We start from the raw sequence: 24,735 nt of genomic DNA on the forward strand, positions 1-24,735 counted from the left end.
CACCTACAATATGAAGTTGTTCTTGTATGATTAATTCACTGAACTCGTTGTGAAGTTTAAATGAACGGTCACGTTGCATCGAAGCTATAGAATAGCGATGCTGTGTATTGCACAGCCTGTGTAGGAGGGGTCAAGTCAAACTTGCTCTGTCAGAGGACACACCTGTTACCTCTGACACTCGTCAGGTGTCTTATAAACAGACCAGCAGTGCAACTGGACATACTCTTATGCAGTCATGAGGGTCCTCTTTGTTTTCTGTGCGGTCTTCATGATGACCTCCCGATGTGTTCAAGGTGAGTGAGAGGCAATGGAAGAATACAGCTCCACTGTATTACAAAAGTGCTGACATTTGCATTACATGTGTTGTGTAAATATAATCTTAAACACCTTATCATCCTTCCTTCATATCATGTTATTGTTATAATGAATGTTCCCCCAGCAAACAACTGGCTGAAGAATTTTGAAGAGGCTGTGAGAAACCTCAGTGAGGAGGACTTAAGAAAGGTCAGTCAAATAAGACGTGAAGTTTCAGGTCAAGTGGGAAGGAATGCCTTCCAGGCTTGAAGAGTATTAGCAAGTATTTAAACGCAGCCTGAACTGCCAATCACCCCATGACTACTGTGGATCATGCCAGCTGTTGAGTGACTCAAGCTCTGTTACGGCTTGTACACATTGGTAGAGTACAGTGTCCTCTGTGGCTTGTTGACTGTCCTGTTTAGAGGCTGGTGAAAGGCATACAGTATCTTCCTTGAACCTGAATGTGAATGTAACTTGGAAAGCTGTGTTGAACTATCAAGAATCAAGAGATTTGATTTGCCATCTTGTGCACACACCAGACAGTACAATACATAGGATTTTTTTGTGCAAAGCTTAAAAGTTCAATATTTATAGAAGAGATAAAGGTGAATAATAAAAATAGAGAATAAATATAAGCATATGAGATATGATGTCTGCTGTTCTGTCTTTGGGGATTTTTCTGACTGCGGTCAGATAAAAAAAAAATAATAATAATGTATATTCTCCACCATTGTCGTAGGTACACTGTTAAAAATGTCTGCACATTTACAGCAATATTGTACAGGAACCATCTGTGTTTACTAAAATACAACAGATAACTGTAAAGAGAAGTGCATTTTGGGACATGCAAACTATGTGTCTGATTATCCAGAGATGAACTGTAATTTGCAAAGCATTGTTGGAAAAGAACATGGAAAATGGCTGGTGTTACAGGCTGTTCCTGTACTTTTTGAATTGAGAAGACCGTTGGGTTTTTGATTCTGGAACAGATCTTTGCAGTTGAGAGAACCATCATTCAACAATAACAAACAAAAAACACAGATGAATAAGTCATAGTAAAATTGCAGGTGTTTTATTATTTTTATTATTATTATTTAACTGGACCTAAAGATATAATTGGATTATGGACTGGATCTTTTCATGGTGTTAGTTGCCTGCATAGTGTCCAAATACATGACAGGTGACGAGTGCCCGTATAATTTCTGTACAAATACTGGAATATCCACATTCATGGCTGATAACCATCTTCCATCACACCTTTGTTCCTTCTTCAGAAATGAAAGGTTGACTCGGCTATTGTTGCACATTCACCTTAAACAAACCTTAAACACACCTACACTATGACCCACATATAGGATGACGTCAACCGCACTATGTTCAAACGATATGGACAATGGATATAATTGATGGTCATAAAAACAGGTAGGGCATTTGCCCAGAGTCCAATTATATCTTTAGGTCCAGTTAGTCCTTTTGGGGGAACTAAAATATACAAAAGCAATCAATAAAACAGGTAAATCAACACAAATGGGAAAACAAATACTTAATCAATAAATAATAATAAAAAATAATAACACCTGCAATTTTACTATGACTTATTCATCTGTGTTTTTTGTTTGTTATTGTTGAATGATGGTTCTCTCAACTGCAAAGATCTGTTCATGCTCATCTTAAATGTTGAGGCAAACAATACTAGCAACAGGAAGGATTATTTAAAAAACTACATTTACAATAAACCATAGGAAGACACCCATGGGTGTAATTGTGTGCAGAACAAAACGCCACAACAAAACTGGAATGTCCACATTCACTGGCGTTTAGTCCTATTAGTCTGCTATTGTCTCTTAAAAAGTAAGAGCCCAAGGGCATCATGTCATCAGCTGACTGACGCAGATTCTGTTTGGGTGGGAAGACATAGTGAAACGAGACTAAAATCATACATGCTCTTCATGCTTAGTGTGCTTCTGTTTTCCTGTCTCCTGTAGGTGGACCCACACACAATCAGAGCTAGTGGCGTCTATCATCAGCGTGCTTTCCAGTGTGCCGACATGAGCCCCTCGTCCTCTGTGCCCACATCAGGTCAGTGTCCACATCAGCCCCTCGTCCTCTGTGCCCACATCAGGTCAGTGTGAGCCCCTCGTCCTCTGTACCCACATCAGGTCAGTGTGAGCCCCTCGTCCTCTGTGCCCACATCAGGTCAGTGTGAGCCCCTCGTCCTCTGTGCCCACATCAGGTCAGTGTGAACCCCTCGTCCTCTGTACCCACATCAGGTCAGTGTGAACCCCTCGTCCTCTGTACCCACATCAGGTCAGTGTGAGCCCCTCGTCCTCTGTACCCACATCAGGTCAGTGTCCACATCAGCCCCTCGTCCTCTGTACCCACATCAGGTCAGTGTGAGCCCCTCGTCCTCTGTACCCACATCAGGTCAGTGTGAGCCCCTCGTCCTCTGTACCCACATCAGGTCAGTTTGAGCCCCTCGTCCTCTGTACCCACATCAGGTCAGTGTCCAGCAGCCACTTCCCACGTTTCTGCCCCAGGCTCAGATGGCTGCCACTGCTGTGCTAAATGAGCACGTTAGTCTCAGATGGTCAGGTTCCTCATCTTCGGCTCAGTGGAGCAGTGGATGGCGTTTCCTTGAAAGGTTTTGTTTGTGTTTCAGTTGAGTTGGTGAAAGCCGCAGATATCAAGGTCATTGCAGCACTGGGGGACTCACTGACAGTGAGTAGAACTAGACTCTGTACTGTAGACGCAAATTAAATGTGTGCGTGTGCGTGTGCGTGTGTGTGTGTGTGTGTGTGTGAGAGAGAGAGAGAGAGAGAGAGAGAGAGAGAGAGAGAGAGAGAGAGAGAGAGAGAGAGAGAGAGAGAGGGCATTTATTAATTTCTGTATTCTGTTTTTTGTATCTCAGACTGGTGTTGCAGCCAATGCATCCAGCATTGCGGAAGTGCCCATTGAATATCGGCAACTTTCATGGAGGTAGAGTAACTTTAAAGTGCCTTTTCTGAAATTAAAATCGTTATTTGTAGACTTTATTTAATGTAATCAATTTCACCTCGCTGTTTTTAAATCAGCCCATTCTGTCACATGAAATCAGGTCCTTGCGTATAGCATAACCGCAGGATCCTATATGATATGAGGACACTAACAAAGATGGAAGCAGTGACTACCTTTGACATTATATGTGAAATTAATTAATCTGACAAAAGGATATTGATTGAATGTTAATCGGATTCTCTTTTTTTAAAATGTTTTTTGTGATGTTTTCTGTATAGCATCGGAGGACAGGGGACATATGACGATGTTATCACCCTTGCAAGTAAGTTGGGATGTTGATGTCTTCTCTATCAGGAAGGCAGATGAAACCGTCTATTGTGTTTTCTGTGAATTGAACACCTACAATATGAAGTTGCTGCATCACTCTTGTATAATTAATTCACTGAACTCGTTGTGAAGTTTAAATGAACGGTCACGTTGCATCAGAGCTATAGAATAGCGATGCTGTGTATTGCACAGCCTGTGTAGGAGGGGGCAAGTCAAACTTGCTCTGTCAGAGGACACACCTGTTACCTGAAGGCTTTAAGGTTTATGACTGATGGAGTTTACGATAGTTAGGCTTGCTGAAAATGAACAAGTTCTTCCTCCCTTCCAGATATTGTGAAGCTCTTTAACCCAAATGTGACCGGCCCTTCCCCTACGTTCAGTATTACTGGCCAACCCACAACGCTGAGTCAGACTGGACTTAACCTGGCCGTTACCGGGGCCAACAGTGGGTAAGGCTTTGGTATTGACCTGTGACAGACCAGCGTAGGCTACTCAGTATGATCCCTCCTGTCATCTAAGTAGGCATGTCATTGTCATATTTACAGTACACATATGGATGACTTTATCAACAGATAAGCTTTTATTCATAGACTAATCAACAGGTTGTTCAAAATGATAGCCTTTAGCAAATTATGAAGCAGGTTAAGGAAACATTATTCCATTGCCTGATGTGGCATTAAAATATTGATTTACGATCACAAGTACGATCATATTGATGACAGTGGTGTGGAAACATCCTCAATGATAGCTTATGGACATATACAGTACATGTAGTGTCTAACGCTCATTCACTCACTCATTTCTTATGGACATATACAGTACATGTAGTGTCTAACGCTCATTCACTCACTCATTTCTTATGGACATATGTAGTGTCTAACGCTCATTCACTCACTCATTTCTTATGGACATACTGTATACATGTAGTGTCTAACGTTCATTCACTCACTCATTTCTTATGGACATACTGTATACATGTAGTGTCTAACGCTCATTCACTCACTCATTTCTTATGGACATATACATAGTGTCTAACGCTCATTCACTCACTCATTTCATCACTTGCATATAGTTAGTTAGTCTTTTTCTTTTCACAGTGACTTTCCTGCACAAGCAAGAAACCTGATTGACACCTTGAAAAACTATTCAGTAAGCCTGTTTTACTCTGCCGTATACCGTATACCGTATACCGTATACCGATTACCGATTACCGTAAACGTGGTGTTCACTCCTCAGTGGACAGCGGACACTTTCCCCCACACATTTGTTGAGATATTTACCCCTGCATGGCTACACTGTGTTTATGGCTACTCTGTGTTTATCTGTGTGTGCCTGTTTGTCATTTAATCATTTCATCTGTATTGTCTTTTTGTTTAGGCCATTAACTTCACAGACGACTGGAAGCTTGTCACTGTGCTGATTGGAATGAATGATATTTGTGACTACTGCAAAAACAAAGTAGGCTACCATTACCTCTGACAGTCACTTGAACAGTCATTTCTATCCACAATGATATGGCATTCTAATACACATGTCACCGTCCCACCAGACACTCTACACTGTGGATAACTTCATCAGTAACATCAACCAGTCTCTGCACATGATGATGGACGAGGTAAGGCCTGGCCTCACACAGGAAGTAGATGTTGTCCTGTCATACCGTATGATGCGTAAGCTCCACAAATGCTGCCTGACGCTAATGCCTTTGTTTCTGCCCCATCTCTCCCAATGCAGGTCCCACGGCTGATTGTGAACGTTGTGCAAATCTTCACCATGGAGCCACTGAGACAAGTTCAGAAGCCAACAGAGGCCTGCCAGTTACAAAAGTATTGACCAGTCCACACACACAATTATCACTAACCAGTCCACACACACACACAATTATCATTGACCAGTCCACACACACAATTATCACTGACCACCAGTCCACACACACAATTATCACTAACCAGTCCACACACACACACACAATTATAACTAACCAGTCCACACACACACACAATTATCATTGACCAGTCCACACACACAATTATCACTAACCAGTCCACACACACACACACAATTATCATTGACCAGTCCACACACACAATTATCACTAACCAGTCCACACACACAATTATCACTAACCAGTCCACACACACAATTATCACTGACCAGTCCACACACACAATCATCACTGACCACTGACCAGTCCACACACACACACACAATTATCACTGAACACCAGTCCACACACACAATGATCATTGACCAGTCCACACACACAGTTATCATTGACCAGTCCACACACACAATTATAACTGACCACCAGTCCACACACACAATCATCACTGACCAGTCCACACACACAATTATCATTGACCAGTCCACACACACAATATCACTAACCAGTCCACACACACAGTAAGTCAATGATGGCAGATAGTTTTTTTTTTTTATTGATGCCTTTTTGTTTGTTTAGTGTTGCACTTAGTGTAGTTTAGTGTTGCACTTAGTGTAGTTTAGTGTTGTTGCACTTAGTGTAGTTTACTGTTGCACTTAGTGTAGTTTAGTTTTGCATGCCTTTTCTTATCATCAACTCGTTCAATGCATTTTGTTATCCATGATAAACCTTCACACACAAATGTGCATGGTATTTTAGATGTTCTGTGCCCAGTGCTCACTAGGTATGTTTTTAGTTGTGAATGAGAAATGGTTCTCAGACCCTCTCATCGTCTGCCTACAGAGTCTTCTGTTCCTGTTTGGCGTTACCAGCTGAGAACTCGACAGACCTGACAGAAATTGTAGCACTCAACCGCGAGTTCCAGGTATGCGCTAGATTGCTGTACTGTACGGTGATAATAGTTCCAGGTATGCGCTAGATTACTGTACGGTGATAATAGTTCCAGGTATGCGCTAGATTGCTGTACTGTACGGTGATAATAGTTCCAGGTATGCGCTAGATTGCTGTACGGTGATAATAGTTCCAGGTATGCACTAGATTACTGTACTGTACGGTGATAATAGTTCCAGGTATGCACTAGATTGCTGTACTGTACGGTGGTGATAATAGTTCCAGGTATGCACTAGATTACTGTACGGTGATAGTAGTTCCAGGTATGCACTAGATTGCTCTACGGTGATAGTTCCTAATCTGCTCTGTGTATTTGTGTTCCTGTGCATATTTCATCATACAATATGTCATCGTACTGGGCCGCGTTTCCCAAAACCATAGTTACTAAGTTAGCAACTTTGTTGGTTGCAATGCAATTTCCCATTGCCAACTAATTAAGTTGTTAGCAGGTTAGCAACTAATGTTTTGGGAAACACGCACCTGTATGGCAACATTCCAGGTGTGAGGTTCACTATAGTTCACCACAGGCCATTGGTTCTCATCACATGTATCCAAAATGGATGATGATTCCAAATTCCAAATGATAAGAACCTCCTCAATGTTTAGTAGTCTATGGCTCTATGATGAGAACCTGCTCAGTGTTTAGTAGTCTATGGCTCTGTGATGAGAACCTGCTCAATGTTTAGTAGTCTATGGCTCTGTGATGAGAACCTCCTCAGTGTTTAGTAGTCTATGGCTCTGTGATGAGAACCTGCTCAATGTTTAGTAGTCTATGGCTCTGTAGAGGTGTCTCATTTCGGGACTGAGAATGTTTTGGATGGAGTCTTAGACGGCCCTTGAAACTTGGATATTCATTTGGAGTTTTTTTCACGACAGACTAAGCTAGAGGAACTCCTCAACTCCTCAACCTTCTTCAAGAATGACTTTGCAGTGGTTCTTCAGCCCTACCTCTCCAGCACAGACCTACCCAAGTTACCTGTAAGGGCATAATTCACGACTACCAGCACTAACCATGACACCTGCTGAGACTACAGGACACTGCACCCAGCACAGTCTGAATCTTACCATTCAATGCATTTACCACTAATAATAACAATATTGACATTAAATAGAGAAGACTTGTTTATTGTACAGTAATTTCCCGCATATAAGCCGTATTGTGTATAAGCCGCAGGACAGTATTTTATGCAAGTTAAAAGAAATAAAACCATATTAACACCATATTAACTGCCCCCTTTATTAACCTCATAGCTGAAGAAATTTTGCAAAATCAATGTATAAGCTGCGGCTAATAGTCGGGAAATTACGGGTAACTTGAATAATGAGCTGATTATGACGATTTTCACCGAATCTCAAAGTGCTAAAAACAGCAGCTTGCCAGGTTATTAGAATCATATATTCTGCTAGAAATGAATGTTTTAAGTCCTTGTCTAAAACTCTTTGTGATTGTGTTTGTGTTTTTGCGTCTAGAATGGCACGGTTGACTTCAGTTACTTTGCTCCTGACTGCTTCCATTTCAGTGTCAAAGGCCATGAGGAGATGGCCAAAGGGTTGTGGAACAACATGGTGAGTGATGGGGCGTGTTGTGCAGAGGTTGCTGTCAATCAACCGGGACTGGGAGGATCTGCAGATGTGCAGGCCATGGGTCTAACTCTTGTGTCTAAATAATGCCAAAATGGGCACTTTCGCACATTGACATTGTTCCTCAGACTCATGATAATTATATTAATACAAGTACATGACTACTCTTAAAGCAACACTAAAGAATTTTTTGTACCTTAAATAATGAACTACTGAAAGGATTTTCGAAAAATCAACTCGTAACAGGGTGAACGGCACTTCTGCATTCGCTTCGCGGCTCTCTATCGGCTATAACCTATACTATAAATGACTTGTTATTATGACTTGCTTCGATGTCATAATATAGTTTCATTGAATCATGCAACATACCCAAACGCATAGACATCGTTATTTGCTGGATAAACAAATAGTGTGTGTGCAACAGAGCAAAAGTGCTTTAGTGTTGCTTTAAACTGCACATGCTGGCCCATCATTGACAGAATGACCCATCATGAGTTCCATGAACAATGTCAATGTCTGATGTTTTAATGTGCGAACCTGGTGTGCGTTTAATGCCCTCACTCCTTATGTAGTTTCAACAGGATGGTGAGAAAGTCCAGCTGGCCAACCTGACCACCTCTGTGACACTCATCTGCCCTCCAACGGTAATCAATCTAACCTGACTTTCGCCAGATCCTGTAGTTCGCTGTCTGCTTCACACAAGGATCTGGGACTTCTCGATAGGAGATGTATTTATGAAGGCCGGTCCTTGTAAAACATCCTCGCATGTGATTAGATAAACCACTTGCCTGTTATCTTGAATGACGTGCTAGGCTTCTTCAAGCTCTTGCCAAACACTGTCGGAAGAAGAGTAAAAACATCCTTGCCACCAATAAATGTCTTCAAAACTATTCTCTGTTAATCTTTTAAAGAATGAATACTCGATAGATTCGACAAAACGGTTGAAATAGCAGAATCATTGTCAGCACAAGACTCCTCGCTGCGTGCCGCCATTGTTGTTTGAATCAAACACTCGCTTCGGCGCTCCTGATTGTTTTTTTTGATCAATGGAACCAGTTTGGATTGCCCTCGAGTCCAGACCCTTGTGTGGAGCTCAGCGAAACGCCTCTGGTGGATTATGGCGGAACTACAAAAAGGAATGTGTTGGAAAGAGCACAAACTGTGCCGTCCCTATCTGGACACAGTGATGTGTTAAAAAAACAACACAAGTTGTGTGATTTTTGACACATATTGTTATAACAGATAATAAAAGCAATGTGTTGGAAACAACACAAACTGTGTTGTCCCTATCTGGACACAATGATGTGTCGTTTTCAACACATTCATTTTGAGGGGGTGTAAAGCTCTATTTTTAAAGTGTAAATCTGCATTCACATTGAATAGGAGTTGAATGAATGGTCTATTGAAGTGCTTTAATCAGTCATGTCTGAGGGAGTTCAGCTGGTAACAACATACCTTGCGACTGTTTTGACAGTGTTGTTCATAGATAGAAACGTACTGTATATCTATGGTGCTGACAGCGTTGACAGTAGGATGGTGATCTCCATAGCTGCCCTGTCATTTCAGTATGTTTGTTGAATGTATTTTGTTCTAGGATCACCCCTACATACGCACAAGGCCAAGAGCTCTGAGCTCGGCTGCTACGCGAGGACGTGCTTTTGCCCTTCTGTCTCTCGTCACTTCCCTGGCTGTACTATTTGGACACTGATACCTTGCAGTCATGTCATCATCATGTTTCACCTGATCTTGTAGGCCTTCTTGGTGTAAATGTTACAATGAAGCTGTAAATAGATTAGTCTGTAGCCTACTTATTTATATTATAAAAGTTGTTGTTTATGAATTAGTGTCTGCAGTGACCGTCTAGTGCCAGCAGAAGGCAGCATCTCTCTTCTCCAGTTGACATGACTGTGATGTGATACTCTTTGTGGACTGTAGCCTACAACAGAAATGTCACTGTACAGTTTATGTAGGCTACATGTTACAGCATTTGACAGACGCATTTTTCCAAAGCGACTTAGGCCTACAATATGTATAGTGTAAGCAAAGATCCTTCATTACTCCGCTCTCTGGTGTAAGTCTTCATTAGTAAGTCTTCATTAGTAAAGTAAGTAGCCTACTGTACTAAGTAGCCTACTTACTACTTCATTAGTTAATACATTAGTTGTTATAATAGTTTCATTGTATTACAGTATGTTTTGTTACATTTAAAGTGTAAATGATTGACATGTTATACTGATGACAATAAATAAAACATATTCTAACTTTGCCTGCTACTGAGAGTTTGTAAGTATTCATGCAGCATGCCGTTTAATCACATTTTCGGTCAAAGTCTCTGAGAGGATTTGTGAAAACAGATGTAGCCTAGGCTATGGTTTTGTCACCAAACGTTGCATTGTAAGTTAGCTTTGGGATAGGCCTAGCAAAGATCAAAGTGTGCGGTCTTCACCTGCCGAAGATCACAGTATCCATTAGAAGGCAGTGGACAAAACTGTGTAGTGAAAAACGTCTGCATTTCAAATGTCATCATCCCCACGAGAGTTTAACAGGTGCGATTATTGAAAATCCTACAAAAAGGCTACCATCTTTGCCCATATAAGGAGATACGGTATCTGACGATTTTTCCTATGGGAAATTAACATGGGGATTTTGAATTATCACACCTGTTAAACTCTCGTGGGGATGACAAAATCGGAAATTCAGGTGTTTTCCTGAACGCACTTTTGTCCTCTGCCTTCAAGAAGATAGTGTGATCTCCGGTGCGCGAAGGCGACAGACTTTGATTTTTGCTACCCCAGAGCTAACTTGCCATGCAATTTGCCATTAAGTTAGTTAGCCAGTTAGCTTTGGGGTAGCAAAAATGTAAGTGTGCCGACTTCACGTAGGCCTACTGGAGATCACAGTATGCACAAGAAGGCGGAGGACAAAAGTGTGTTCAGGAAAACGTCTGCATTTAAGACTATCGTCCCCGCAAGAGGTGCGATAGGCCTAATTCAAAATCCCCATGTTATTTTCCCATTGGAAAAATCGCCAGATACCGAATCTCAAAGATGGCAGTTTTTTTGTAGGCGAACTTCAGAGGTCTATTGCACCTATTTTGCTCACAGAGGATGCTGATTAAGCTGATTTGCACCTGTGTCAAGAGCCAGCTGCTCGGCCCCATCAAGTTTAATTGACAGCCAGTTAAATTGAACCTGCATTATACTGCTCTCTGTCTACCCATTCACTCATACACACACACACACACACACACACACACACACACACACACACACACACACACACACACACACACACACACACACACACACACACTCTCCACAACATTCTCACCTTAACCTAACTAACTCCCCCATTTCACTGCATCATAGAAAGCCACACTCCTTACATCCACTTAGGCTACATCACTCTCACACACACACACACACACACACACACACACACACACACACACACACACACACACACACACACACACACACACACACACACACTTAACACAGGTGATCTCACCAATTAGCTGCTCTGCCTGGCTGAAGAGTTGTAATTAGAATCCCCCCCATCTACTCTGTCTCAAGCTTTAAGCATAGGCCTACAATCGGACTAGACACAGGTCCTGTTCACCTTCCTCTGTCCACAACTGTTTGTAAATTGATGTAAATTGAATTGTTTCACATTTTATCTTATGTCTTGCTTTTGCATGCACTGGTAATTTCCTCGAAATTACGTTTTCTAGTTTTGATAGCATTTTGGACAACATAGGCTGTGTAAAGAAGAGACAGAGTGTGAACGCTATTGGACAGCCTTTTCATTTCATTAGTGAATGCACACACATTTCCATCACAGAATGTGTAGGCTACTTAACTACTTTTTTGTTTGTTTTCCCCAGAATCTTTTCTGAGAAGACAAGAAACATGATTGACACCTTCAAAAACTATTCAGTAAGCCTTCTCTTTGAATTACAGTGGACAGATTAGTAGAGGATAGATAAGTGGCTTTTTCTTTATTATTGATCTGTAGGCTTCAAGTTCATCTTTATTGTTACCAAATCTATATTTTTTTGCTTTTTGCTCTCAGGCCATGAACTTCAAAGAGGACTGGAAACTGGTCACTGTCCTCATTGGGATAAATTACATTTGTGACTACTGCAAAAACAAGGTACACACTACACAGACCCATATGTGCAGATATAAACTACTCTACTGGTATACAAATGCAGTTCTAGGACTCCATGCATAGCAGCTGTAATTCTCCCACCAGACACTCTTCTCTGTGGATAACTTCGCCCAGCACATCACAGGGTCTCTTCAAATCGTCTTCAACGATCTTCTATAGCAAGTTTCGCAGTGAAATTCAAATTCTATAGTGTTATATTAGACACACACGGTGAGGTATCTGAAAAAGTACGTCCGGGATTTCGAAAATCGTGATGAAAGATGACAGAAACTGTGTTTCGCTGCTTAACTTGCTATAGAAGATCGTTGAAGACCAGTAACCACTCGGTGAGCTGCACATTTTCAAAAACGAACGTTTAGGTTTAAGGACAGCGTAGTTCATGCACAAAGCGAGCAATGTTAAAGCCATACAGAGCTCCATTCTAAAGCTGCCAAATTCCACAAACAGGCTCAATCGTCGAGATTTCGGTGTCAAACACTCGTTTTCTAGGCAATATAGAAAACGGGCTTAAAGTGTAAAATACCGAAATATTCCTTTAACCCTCTCTGCTCTAATGCAGGAGTAGGATTGGTCAAGAGATGAGGCCCGCTCTAATGCTGGAGTAGGATTGGTCAAGAGATGAGGCCCGCTCTAATGCAGGAGTAGGATTGGTCAAGAGATGAGGCCCGCTCTAATGCTGGAGTAGGATTGGTCAAGAGATGAGGCCCGCTCTAATGCAGGAGTAGGATTGGTCAAGAGATGAGGCCCGCTCTATTGCAGGAGTAGGATTGGTCAAGAGATGAGGCCCGCTCTATTGCAGGAGTAGGATTGGTCAAGAGATGAGGCCCGCTCTAATGCTGGAGTAGGATTGGTCAAGAGATGAGGCCCGCTCTAATGCAGGAGTAGGATTGGTCAAGAGATGAGGCCCACTCTAATGCAGGAATAATGCAGCAAAGAGATGATCTTTTCAAAATTACATTAATTATGCCTCTCAAGTTAGAAAGTGCAATAAGACCAACTGAAAATGAAACCTGGCATTTTTCTAGGCTGATTTGACATGGAACTACACTCTCATCTGGCGTAATAATCAAGGCAACTTGCAAACTACTGGCACTACTACTGCTTGTTGTCTATGGGGACTATTTTCAGATGCTGCGTACGATATCACTGCGCCTATGGTACGTTTGCAAGTTGCCTTGATTATTACGCCAGATGAGAGTGTAGTTCCAATCAGCCTAGAAAAACGCCAGGTATCATTTTCAGTTGGTCTTATTGCACTTTCTAACTTGAGGAGACCCGTTTTAAATGGGAAAATTACCAGAAATCTTAGTCACTTTTAAACATGAAGCTAGCAGGCGAGAAGCTAATGGTCTAATCCGATTCAATGATCTATGCTAGGCTGAAGCTAAAAGTTGTATCGCCAGACTCACAGAATGGCTGGATGAACGGGAACAAGGTAGATATCGATTGTTTTGCTCGAGGGGAGGTGGGAAATGAGCGTATTTCCAAAAATGGCGGAGTATCCCTTTAAGATGTGAAGTTTCAGGTGAAGTGTGAAGGAATGCCTTCCAGGCTTGAAGAGTATTAGCAAGTATTTAAACGCAGCCTGAACTGCCAATCACCCCATGAGTGACTCAAGCTCTGTTACGGCTTGTACACATTGGTAGAGTACAGTGTCCCCTATGGCTTGTTGATTGTCTTGTTTAGAGGCTGGTGAAAGGCATACAGTATCTTCCTTGAACTTGAATGTGAATGTAACTTGGAAAGCTGTGTTGAACTATCAAGAATCAAGAGATTTGATTTGCCATCTTGTGCAAACACCAGACAGTACAATACATAGGATTTTTTTTGTGCAAAGCTTAAAAGTTCAATATTAAGAGATAAAGGTGAATAATACATATAGAGAATATATAAGCATATGAGATATGAAGTCTGCTGTTCTGTCTTTGGGGATTTTTCTGACTGCGGTCAGATAAAAAAAAAAAGTATTTAATGTATATCTCCACCATTGTCGTAGGTACACTGTTAAAATGTTCTGCACATTTACAGCAATATTTTACAGGAACCATCTGTGTTTACTAAAATACAAAAGATAACTGTAAAGAGAAGTGCATTTTGGGACATGCAAACTATGTGTCTGATTATACAGAGATGAACTGTAATTTGCAAAGCATTGTTGGAAAAGAACATGGAAAATGGCTGGTGTTACAGGCTGCTCCTGTACTTTTTGAATTGAGAAGACCGTTGGGTTTTTGATTCTGGAACAGATCTTTGCAGTTGAGAGAACCATCATTCAACAATAACCAACAAAAAACACAGATGAATAAGTCATAGTAAAATTGCAGGTGTTTTATTATTTTTATTATTATTATTTAACTGGACCTAAAGATATAATTGGATTATGGACTGGATCTTTTCATGGTGTTAGTTGCCAGCATAGTGAGTGTCCAAATACATGACAGGTATTTTCCCGAAATACATCATGTCCGGTGCCGTTTTCCCATAGTTTTCCTCATGCTGATTGGTGGCTGTTCCACCCTCAGCTCATGCACAAGCTTAGTGTGGGCACGAGCTCTCCTTCTGTACCTTACGTCAATCAGTAACCTGGCACTTAATTGGCTAAGTAAAACGGCACCGGAAACAAGCCCCTTGAAACCTGCTTGAAACGCCATGTTGAAGCCTGAAAAAATCGTTCAATTTTGGAAATTTTCACTAGCCTAGCATTCCCATTGAAATGAATGGGGGCGGGACTTGTTCACTTTCTCCAGTTCTTATAATACCTCCATGGTCCTAATAGCCTGCTATTGTCTCTTAAAAAGTAAGAACCATTTGGATCAGTTGTTGTTCACCTCTAGCTAAACACGAGTCACAACCAAGGGCATCATGTCATCAGCTGACTGACGCAGATTCTGTTTGGGTGGGAAGACATAGTGAAACGAGACTAAAATCATACATGCTCTTCATGCTTAGTGTGCTTCTGTTTTCCTGTCTCCTGTAGGTGGACCCACACACAATCAGAGCTAGTGGCGTCTATCATCAGCGTGCTTTCCAGTGTGCCGACATGAGCCCCTCGTCCTCTGTGCCCACATCAGGTCAGTGTGAGCCCCTCGTCCTCTGTGCCCACATCAGGTCAGTGTGAGCCCCTCGTCCTCTGTACCCACATCAGGTCAGTGTCCATGAGCCCCTCGTCCTCTGTACCCACATCAGGTCAGTGCCCACCAGCCACTTCCCACGTTTCTGCCCCACATCAGGTCAGTGTCCACATCAGCCCCTCATCCTCTGTACCCACATCAGGTCAGTGTGAGCCCCTCGTCCTCTGTACCCACATCAGGTCAGTGTCCACATCAGCCCCTCGTCCTCTGTACCCACATCAGGTCAGTGTCCACATCAGCCCCTCGTCCTCTGTACCCACATCAGGTCAGTGTCCACATCAGCCCCTCGTCCTCTGTACCCACATCAGGTCAGTGTGAGCCCCTCGTCCTCTGTACCCACATCAGGTCAGTGTGAGCCCCTCATCCTCCGTACCCACATCAGGTCAGTGTCCACATCAGCCCCTCGTCCTGTACCCACATCAGGTCAGTGTGAGCCCCTCGTCCTCTGTACCCACATCAGGTCAGTGTGAGCCCCTCGTCCTCTGTACCCACATCAGGTCAGTGTCCAGCAACCACTTCCCACGTTTCTGCCCCAGGCTCAGGTGGCTGCCACTGCTGTGCTAAATGAGCACGTTAGTCTCAGATGGTCAGGTTCCTCATCTTCGGCTCAGTGGAGCAGTGGATGGCGTTTCCTTGAAAGGTTTTGTTTGTGTTTCAGTTGAGTTGGTGAAAGCCGCAGATATCAAGGTCATTGCAGCACTGGGGGACTCACTGACAGTGAGTAGAACTAGACTCTGTACTGTAGACGCAAGTTAAATGTGTGCGTGTGCGTGTGTGTGTGTGTGTGTGTGTGAGAGAGAGAGAGAGAGAGAGAGAGAATTTATTCATTTCTGTATTCTGTTTTTTGTATCTCAGACTGGTGTTGCAGCCAATGCGTCCAGCTTTGCGCAAGTGCCCATTGAATATCGCCAACTTTCATGGAGGTAGAGTAGCTTTAAAGTGCCTTTTCTGAAATTAAAATCGTTATTTGTAGACTTTATTTAATGTAATCAATTTCACCTCGCTGTTTTTAAATCAGCCCATTCTGTCATATGAAATCAGGTCCTAGCGTATAGCATAACCGCAGGATCCTATATGATATGAGGACACTAACAAAGATGGAAGCAGTGACTACCTTTGACATTATATGTGAAATTAATTAATCTGACAACAGGATATTGATTGAATGTTAATCGGACTCTTTTTTTTTTTAATGTTTTTTTGTGATGTTTTCTGAATAGCATCGGAGGACAGGGGACATATGACGATGTTATCACCCTTGCAAGTAAGTTGGGATGTTGATGTCTTCTCTATCAGGAAGGCAGATGAAACCGTCTATTGTGTTTATGACTGATGGAGTTTACGATAGTTAAGCTTGCTGAAAAGGAACAAGTTCTTCCTCCCTTCCAGATATTGTGAAGCTCTTTAACCCAAATGTGACCGGCCCTTCCCCTACGTTCAGTATTACTGGAAAACCCACAACTCTGAGTCAGACTGGACTTAACCTGGCCGTTACCGGGGCCAACAGTGGGTAAGGGATTTGTATTGACCTGTTACAGACCAGCGTAGGCTACTCAGTATGGTCCCTCCTGTCATCTAAGTAGGCATGTCATTGTCATATTTACAGTACACATATGGATGACTTCATCAACAGATAAGCTTTTATTCATAGACTAATCAACAGGTTGTTCAAAATGATAGCCTTTAGCAAATTATGAAGCAGGTTAAGGAAACATTATTCCATTGCCTGAAATGGCATTAAAATATTGGGTAACACTTTAAGATAAGGGTACATGAATTCTCATGAATTAATGCATGAATTAATGCATGAATCATGCATTAATTCATCCCTTAATATATCATGAATCATTATGACTTAACATGAATTAACTGATTGTCATTAATGAATTCATGCATAAACAACTCATCAGCTTAACTTAAGCATTAAGTACGGTTGGCACATCATCATGAATCATGATTAATTAAGCATGATCATGATGACTTTTTGTCGGACAAAATCGTGGAGGTCACTGTCATGGAGAAAAAAGAAAAGTTATTACACATGAATTCATGTTAACTGAATGTTATGAGTTAATTCATTAACTCATGCATTAATTATACATGAAAATCTCATTAATTAACATGAATTCATTGTCTGTCATTAATGACAGACAATGAATTTGAAATTTGTTTTTTGAAATGTGTTCCAAGGGGTAAGCAAACTATACATTAACTCATCATGAACTAATTAAGATCATTTTCAGAGAATATCGAAGAATCCACATTGTTTAAATATAGGCATGTCCTCATTAGCTAAGCATTATATTTTCATTAGTTAATCATGTCTGTGGCCCCTCAGGTAAAGTGATGAACAGGTTGTTATTAAAGTATGTACACCTATTAAAGAGACCCTATGCAACTCTTTCATAGTCATAAAATCGCTTAGAAATCGTTGTTTTGCTTGACTGACCAGTTTTATCGAAAACATCGTCACATTTCCTCCCGCCCCTAGTGTCCCTATCCGCTATTACAACCTTGCAACTTTCTGATAAACGATCGTTTGCTGTTTACATCTGGAAGTCAGAGACGCGAAAGGAACAAGAAGAACCAGGCTTGCAATTTACATATTTATATATAGCCTATATATGTATAAATATACACGCTAAAGCTGTCGGGGAAGCTCTGCAGAGAAATATGCAAGCATAAAATGAGCGAAAACGAAAAACGAAACCGAAACCAGAGATGAAATCGCCAATCCTGCATTATTCCTCTTTAATACCCTGTGGTGACTGATGGAACATACATACAACTTGTAAAAGTTCTCAAAATGCATGTCATTATTCACCACTTTAGTTGAGGGGCCACAAACATGATGAACTCATCATGAGCAATTCACCGTTAATTAATGTAAATTGACTATTTATGCATGACTATAAACTTCATTCACCATTTTAAAGCACAACCTGTTCATCACTTTACCTGAGAGATGATGAGTTGTTTATGCATGAATTCATTAATGACAATCAGTTAATTCATGTTAAGTCATAATGATTCATGATATATTAAGGGATGAATTAATGCATGATTCATGAGAATTCATGTACCCTTATCGTAAAGTGTTACCGCTTATGGACATATAGTGTCGTCAAACGTTCATTCACTCACTCATTTCATCACTTGCATATAGTTAGTTAGTCTTTTTGTTTTCACAGTGACTTTCCTGTACAAGCAAGAAACCTGATTGACACCTTGAAAAACTATTCAGTAAGCCTGATTTTCTCTGCCGTATACCGTATACCGTATACCGATTAAACGTGGTGTTCACTCCTCAGTGGACAGCAGACACTTTCCCCCACACATTTGTTGAGATGCATGGCTGCACTGTGTTTATGGCTACTCTATGTGTGCCTGTTTGTCATTTAATCATTTAATCTGTATTGTCTTTTTGTTTAGGCCATTAACTTCACAGACGACTGGAAGCTTGTCACTGTGCTGATTGGAATGAATGATATTTGTGACTACTGCAAAAACAAAGTAGGCTACCATTACCTCTGACAGTCACTTGAACAGTCAGTCATTTCTATCCACAATGATATGGCATTCTAATACACATGTCACCGTCCCACCAGACACTCTACACTGTGGATAACTTCATCAGTAACATCAACCAGTCTCTGCACATGATGATGGACGAGGTAAGGCCTGGCCTCACACAGGAAGTAGATGTTGTCCTGTCATACCGTATGATGCGTAAGCTCCACAAATGCTGCCTGACGCTAATGCCTTTGTTTCTGCCCTACTGTATCTCTCCCCATGCAGGTCCCACGGCTGATTGTGAACGTTGTGCAAATGTTCACCATGGAGCCACTGAGACAAGTTCAGAAGCCAACAGAGGCCTGCCAGTTACAAAAGTATTTACCAGTCCACACACACAATTATCATTGACCAGCCCACACACACAATGATCATTGACCAGTCCACACACATAGTTATCATTGACCAGTCCACACACACAATTATAACTGACCACCAGTCCACACACACAATTATCATTGACCAGTCCACACACACAATTATCACTGACCAGTCCACACACACAGTAAGTCAATGATGGCAGATAGTTGTTTTTTATTTATTGATGCCTTTTTGTTTGTTTAGTGTTGCACTTAGTGTAGTTTAGTGTTGCATGCCTTTTCTTATCATCAACTCGTTAAATGCATTTTGTTATCCATGATAAACCTTCACACACAAAATTGTGCATGGTATTTTAGCTAGATCTTCTGTGCCCAGTGCTCACTAGGTATGTTTTTAGTTGTGAATGAGAAATGGTTCTCAGACCCTCTCATCGTCTGTCTACAGAGTCTTCTGTTCCTGTTTGGCGTTACCAGCTGAGAACTCGACAGACCTGACAGAAATTGTAGCACTCAACCGCGAGTTCCAGGTATGCGCTAGATTGCTGTACAGTGATCATAGTTCCTAATCTGCTCTGTGTATTTCTGTTCCTGTGCATATTTCATCATACAATATGTCATCGTACTGGGCTGCGTTTCCCAAAGCCATAGTTACTAAGTTAGCAACTTTGTTGGTTGCAATGTGTAAAGACAGATTTTCACATTCCTTTGAGGCAGATTAGAACTGAATGCCTTTTGGCGCTAATTTAAATCTATGCGAGACTTGATAGCTCGCTATTGTTTTAGCTGGCTGTGGCCGGCACCCCACCAAGCAGCCATCACCACTTCCTCCATCTATACAGTGAAAGTCAAATTGACAACCTGAAATACTTGTAAAATGTATGTTGCGAATGTAATCATGTTTGGTCTTCAATTAATACTTGTAATGTGGGCAACTGCCTGATCATGGTTTCATTGCAATCTAATGTATTTATACATAGTTGTAGAATAATAACTACTCTGGAGAACTTTAGGTGATTGACACACCCACACCACACCCACAGGGTCGGGGGTGATGATGGATAAAACTTGAGAGTTTTTCTCACCTCGCTCTCTTGGCTATCCTTCTCTTCTTCTTTGCTCTGCTCTTGGCAAGAGCTCTCTCTCTCTCTCTCTCTCCCCCTTTCTTTTTCTCTCTCTTTATCTCTTTGTTTCTTTATGGTTTGTTATTTTCATTATTTGATATATTGTTTTGTCTGGTGTATGTAGCATTGTAACTTGGTAACTTGTTAAGGTTTAAGTCCAAGTTTATTGTTTGTTTTGAGGTTAAGTTTACTTTCTCCTTTTGTTTCCTTTGTTTAAGGATAATTACTATTACTTTACTCTTACATTCAAAGGCTCAAGGCCTAATAAATGGTTAATTCTCCTCGCGCAGTTTGCATATCTCTAAAGTCTAGTGTGCCATTCCATACTCTGCCATAGTTAACAAACTAGTTATTTGGTAATTTATTAGAGATACAATATTCTTATCTTATGGAGTCAGATAAATCGTGTTTTTTCTACTAATAACATTGCCATCTAACTTCTCAGATATCTTAATTACAGTCCAATTCAACCTCATTGAAGCGCCGGACGTAGACAGAACGCGTATATAAGCGGGAAAATATAGTTTGTATATTTTTTCCATTTACAAATGCAATTTTCCATTGCCAACCAACTAAGTTGTTAGCAGATTAGCAACTAATGTTTTGGGAAACACGCAGCTGTAGCAACATGCCAGGTGTGAGGTTCACTATAGTTCACCACAGGCCACTGGTTCTCATCATATCCAAAATGGATGACAATTCCAAATTCCAAATGATAAGAACCTCCTCAATGTTTAGTAGTCTATGGCTCTAAGAACCTCCTCAATGTTTAGTAGTCTATGGCTCTATGATGAGAACCTGCTCAGTGTTTAGTAGTCTATGGCTCTGTGATGAGAAACTCCTCAGTGTTTAGAAGTCTATGGCTCTGTGATGAGAAACTCTCATTTCGGGACTGGGAATGTTTTGGATGGGGTCTTAGACGGCCCTTGAAACTTGTATATTCATTTAGTGTTTTTCATGACAGACTAAGCTAGAGGAACTCCTCAACTCCTCAACTTTCTTCAAGAATGACTTTGCAGTGGTTCTTCAGCCCTACCTCTCCAGCACAGACCTACCCAAGTTACCTGTAAGGGCATAGTGGATGACTACCAGCACTAACCATGACACCTGCTGAGACTACAGGACACTGCACCCAGCACAGTCTGAATCTTACCATTCAATGCATTTACCACTAATAATAACAATATTGACATTAAATAGAGAAGACTTGTTTATTGTAACTTGAATAATGAGCTGATTATGACGATTTTCAATGAATCTCAAAGTGCTAAAAACAGCAGCTCACACACACACACACACACACACACACACACACACTACAAACATACCAATAGAGCATCCTCTCAGCACCACAAATGCTAACACACACACACACACACACACACACACACACACACACATACGTATGTAAGCACATGTATTTGAGTCTTTCTGTATAAGTGGTAAGTGTGTGTGAACAGGTCGTAAGTGTGCGTGTGTGAATGTGTGTGTCCATCTGTTAACATGTCCATAGGTTGGCAGACCGTAGACTGCATTGGGGGCCATAATAGAAAAGACTATTAATTAATCATATATTCTGCTAAAAATGAATGTTTTAAGTCCTTATCTAAAACTCCATGTGTTTGTGTTTTTGCGTCTAGAATGGCACGGTTGACTTCAGTTACTTTGCTCCTGACTGCTTCCATCTCAGTGTCAAAGGCCATGAGGAGATGGCCAAAGGGTTGTGGAACAACATGGTGAGTGATGGGGCGTGTCGTGCAGAGGTTGCTGTCAATCAACCGGGACTGGGAGGATCTACAGATGTGCAGGCCTTGGGTCTAACTCTTGTGTCTAAATAATGCCAAAATGGGCACTTTCGCACAGTGATATTGTTCCTCAGACTCATGACAATTATATTAATACAAGTACATGACTACTCTTAAAGCAACTATAAAGAGTTTTTTTGTACCAAAAAATAATGAACTACTGAAAGGATTTTGGAAACATCAACTCGTAACAGGGTGAACAGCACTTCTGCATTCGCTTCGCGGCTCTCTATCGGCTATAACCTATACTATAAGTGACTTGTTATTATGACTTGCTTCGATGTCATAATATATACAGTGCCTATAGAAAGTTATCATACCCTTTTGAAATAGTTACTTTTTTTGTCTTACAGCCTGAAATCAAAACCCATTTAAAAAAAAATCTTTTCCAGTTTTATTTACAAATGTAGCTGTACAACATTAAAATAATGAAAAAAAAGTCAACAGTTCTGAAAATTAATAAAAAATTAAAAACTAGAATAACAGGGTTGGAAAAGTCATCATACCCTGACTTAATACTTTGTAAAGCTTCCTTTTGCTTTCATTACAGCCATCAATCTGTTTGGATATGTCTCTATTATAGCTTTGCACACCTAGATAGGGGAATATTTGCCCAATTTTCCGTGCAGAAATGTTCAAATTTAGTCAAATTCTGTAGGGAATGGCGATGGACTGCTCTCTTCAAGTCAATCCACATATTTTCTATAGTATTTAAGTCAGGGCTCTGACTTTGCCACTCAAGGATATTCACCATCCTATCCTTAAGCCACTGCTTTGTTCTTTTGGCAGTATGTTTAGGATTTTTGTCATGTTGGAAGGCGAATGACCTCCCCATCCTCAGCTGTTTAGGAGAGGGACGCAGGTTTTCCTCAAGAATTTTGGTGTACTTGGCAGCATCCATTTTCCCTTCTATCCTGACCAAATGCCCAGTCCCCGCTGAAGAGAAACATCCCCAAAACATAATGTTGCCCCCACCATGCTTCAAAGTAGGTATGGTGTGTTTTGGGTGTGTTTGGGTGTGTATACTGTGTTTGGTTAGCGCCTGGAGCTCAGTCCAAAAACTTAAATCTTAGTCTCCAAAAAGTTTGATCTTAGTCTCATCTGACCATATAAGCTTTTTCCACATGGTAGCAGAATATTCCAGATGTGTTTTTGCACTGAACTCCAAGCGCAATGTTTGGCGAAAACCAACACAGTACACCACCCAAAACACACCATACCTAGTGAGAAGCATGGTGGGGGCAACATTATGTTATGGGGATGTTTCTTTTCAGCAGGAACTGGGCAATTGGTCAGAATAGAAGGGAAAATGGATGCTGCCAAGTACACCCACATTCTTAAGGAAAACCTGTGTCCCTCTCCTAGACAGCTGAGGATGGGGAGGTCATTCGCCTTCCAACACGACAATAATCCTAAACATACTGCCAAAAGAACAAAGCAGTGGCTTAAGGATAGGATGGTGAATATCCTTGAGTGGCAAAGTCAGAGCCCTGACTTAAATACTTTAGAAAATATGTGGATTGACTTGAAGAGAGCAGTCCATCACCATTCCCTACAGAATTTGACTAAATTTGAACATTTCTGTACGGAAAATTGGGCAAATATTCCCCTATCTAGGTGTGCAAAGCTATAATAGAGACATATCCAAACAGATTGATGGCTGTAATGAAAGCAAAAGGAAGCTTTACAAAGTATTAAGTCAGGGGTATGATGACTTTTCCAACCCTGTTATTCTAGTTTTTCATTTTTTATTAATTTTCAGAACAGTTGACTTTTTTTTCATTATTTTGATGTTGTACAGCTAAATTTGTTAATAAAACTGGAAAAGATTTTTTTTTAAATGGGTTTTGATTTCAGACTGTAAGACAAAAAAAGTAACTATTTCAAAAGGGTATGATGACTTTCTATAGGCACTGTAGTTTCATTGAATCATGCAACATACTCATACGCATAGACATCGTTATTTGCTGGATAAACAAATGGCGTGTGTGCAACAGAGCAAAAGTGCTTTAGTGTTGCTTTAAACTGCACATGCTGGCCCATCATTGACAGAATGACCCATCATGAGTTCCATGAACAATGTCAATGTCTGATGTTTTAATGTGCGAACCTGGTGTGCGTTTAATGCCCTTTCTCCTTAAGTAGTTTCAACAGGATGGTGAGAAAGTCCAGCTGGCCAACCTGACCACCTCTGTGACACTCATCTGCCCTCCAACGGTAATCAATCTGCATCATTCTGAACAAATCCTCAGAAGATGAAGCTGTATGTAACACTTTAAAGTGCACTCTCAAAAAGGAATGTGTTGGAAACAGCACAAACTGTGCCGTCCCTATCTGGACACAGTGATGTGTCGTTTTCAACACATTCATTTTGAGGGGGTGTAAAGCTCTATTTTTAAAGTGTAAATCTGTATTCACATTGAATAGGAGTTGAAAGAATGGTCTATTGAAGTGTTTTAATCAGTCATGTCTGAGGGAGTTCAGCTGGTAACAACATACCTTGCGACTGTTTTGACAGTGTTGTTCATAGATAGAAACGTACTGTATATCTATGGTGCTGACAGCGTTGACAGTAGGATG

The 24,735-nt window shown here is 41.1% G+C and overlaps 2 protein-coding genes across 2 annotated transcripts; both read left to right on the forward strand.

The window, feature by feature from the left end:
* Positions 1-182: 182 nt before the first annotated feature.
* LOC134067766 (phospholipase B1, membrane-associated-like) lies at positions 183-10,090 on the forward strand. The gene is made up of 16 exons (XM_062523197.1): positions 183-293; positions 440-504; positions 2,283-2,376; positions 2,957-3,015; positions 3,206-3,273; positions 3,570-3,613; positions 3,947-4,067; positions 4,716-4,767; positions 4,996-5,076; positions 5,168-5,233; positions 5,353-5,444; positions 6,344-6,425; positions 7,328-7,429; positions 7,922-8,017; positions 8,605-8,676; positions 9,627-10,090. Exons 1-16 carry the CDS (start codon positions 236-238, stop codon positions 9,738-9,740), a joined length of 1,266 nt encoding a protein of 421 aa, XP_062379181.1. The 5' UTR covers positions 183-235; the 3' UTR covers positions 9,741-10,090.
* A 1,566-nt stretch (positions 10,091-11,656) lies between these two features.
* On the forward strand, positions 11,657-24,414 carry LOC134067123 (phospholipase B1, membrane-associated-like). The gene is made up of 16 exons (XM_062522198.1): positions 11,657-11,737; positions 11,919-11,970; positions 12,107-12,187; positions 15,183-15,276; positions 15,995-16,053; positions 16,192-16,259; positions 16,557-16,600; positions 16,726-16,846; positions 18,528-18,579; positions 18,769-18,849; positions 18,945-19,010; positions 19,135-19,226; positions 19,675-19,756; positions 21,315-21,416; positions 21,991-22,086; positions 24,301-24,414. Exons 2-16 carry the CDS (start codon positions 11,944-11,946, stop codon positions 24,412-24,414), a joined length of 1,179 nt encoding a protein of 392 aa, XP_062378182.1. The 5' UTR covers positions 11,657-11,737; positions 11,919-11,943.
* The last annotated feature ends 321 nt before the right edge of the window (positions 24,415-24,735 follow it).

Source organism: Sardina pilchardus, chromosome 20 (genome assembly GCF_963854185.1).
Source record: "Sardina pilchardus chromosome 20, fSarPil1.1, whole genome shotgun sequence".
Classification (NCBI taxonomy): Eukaryota; Metazoa; Chordata; class Actinopteri; order Clupeiformes; family Clupeidae; genus Sardina; species Sardina pilchardus.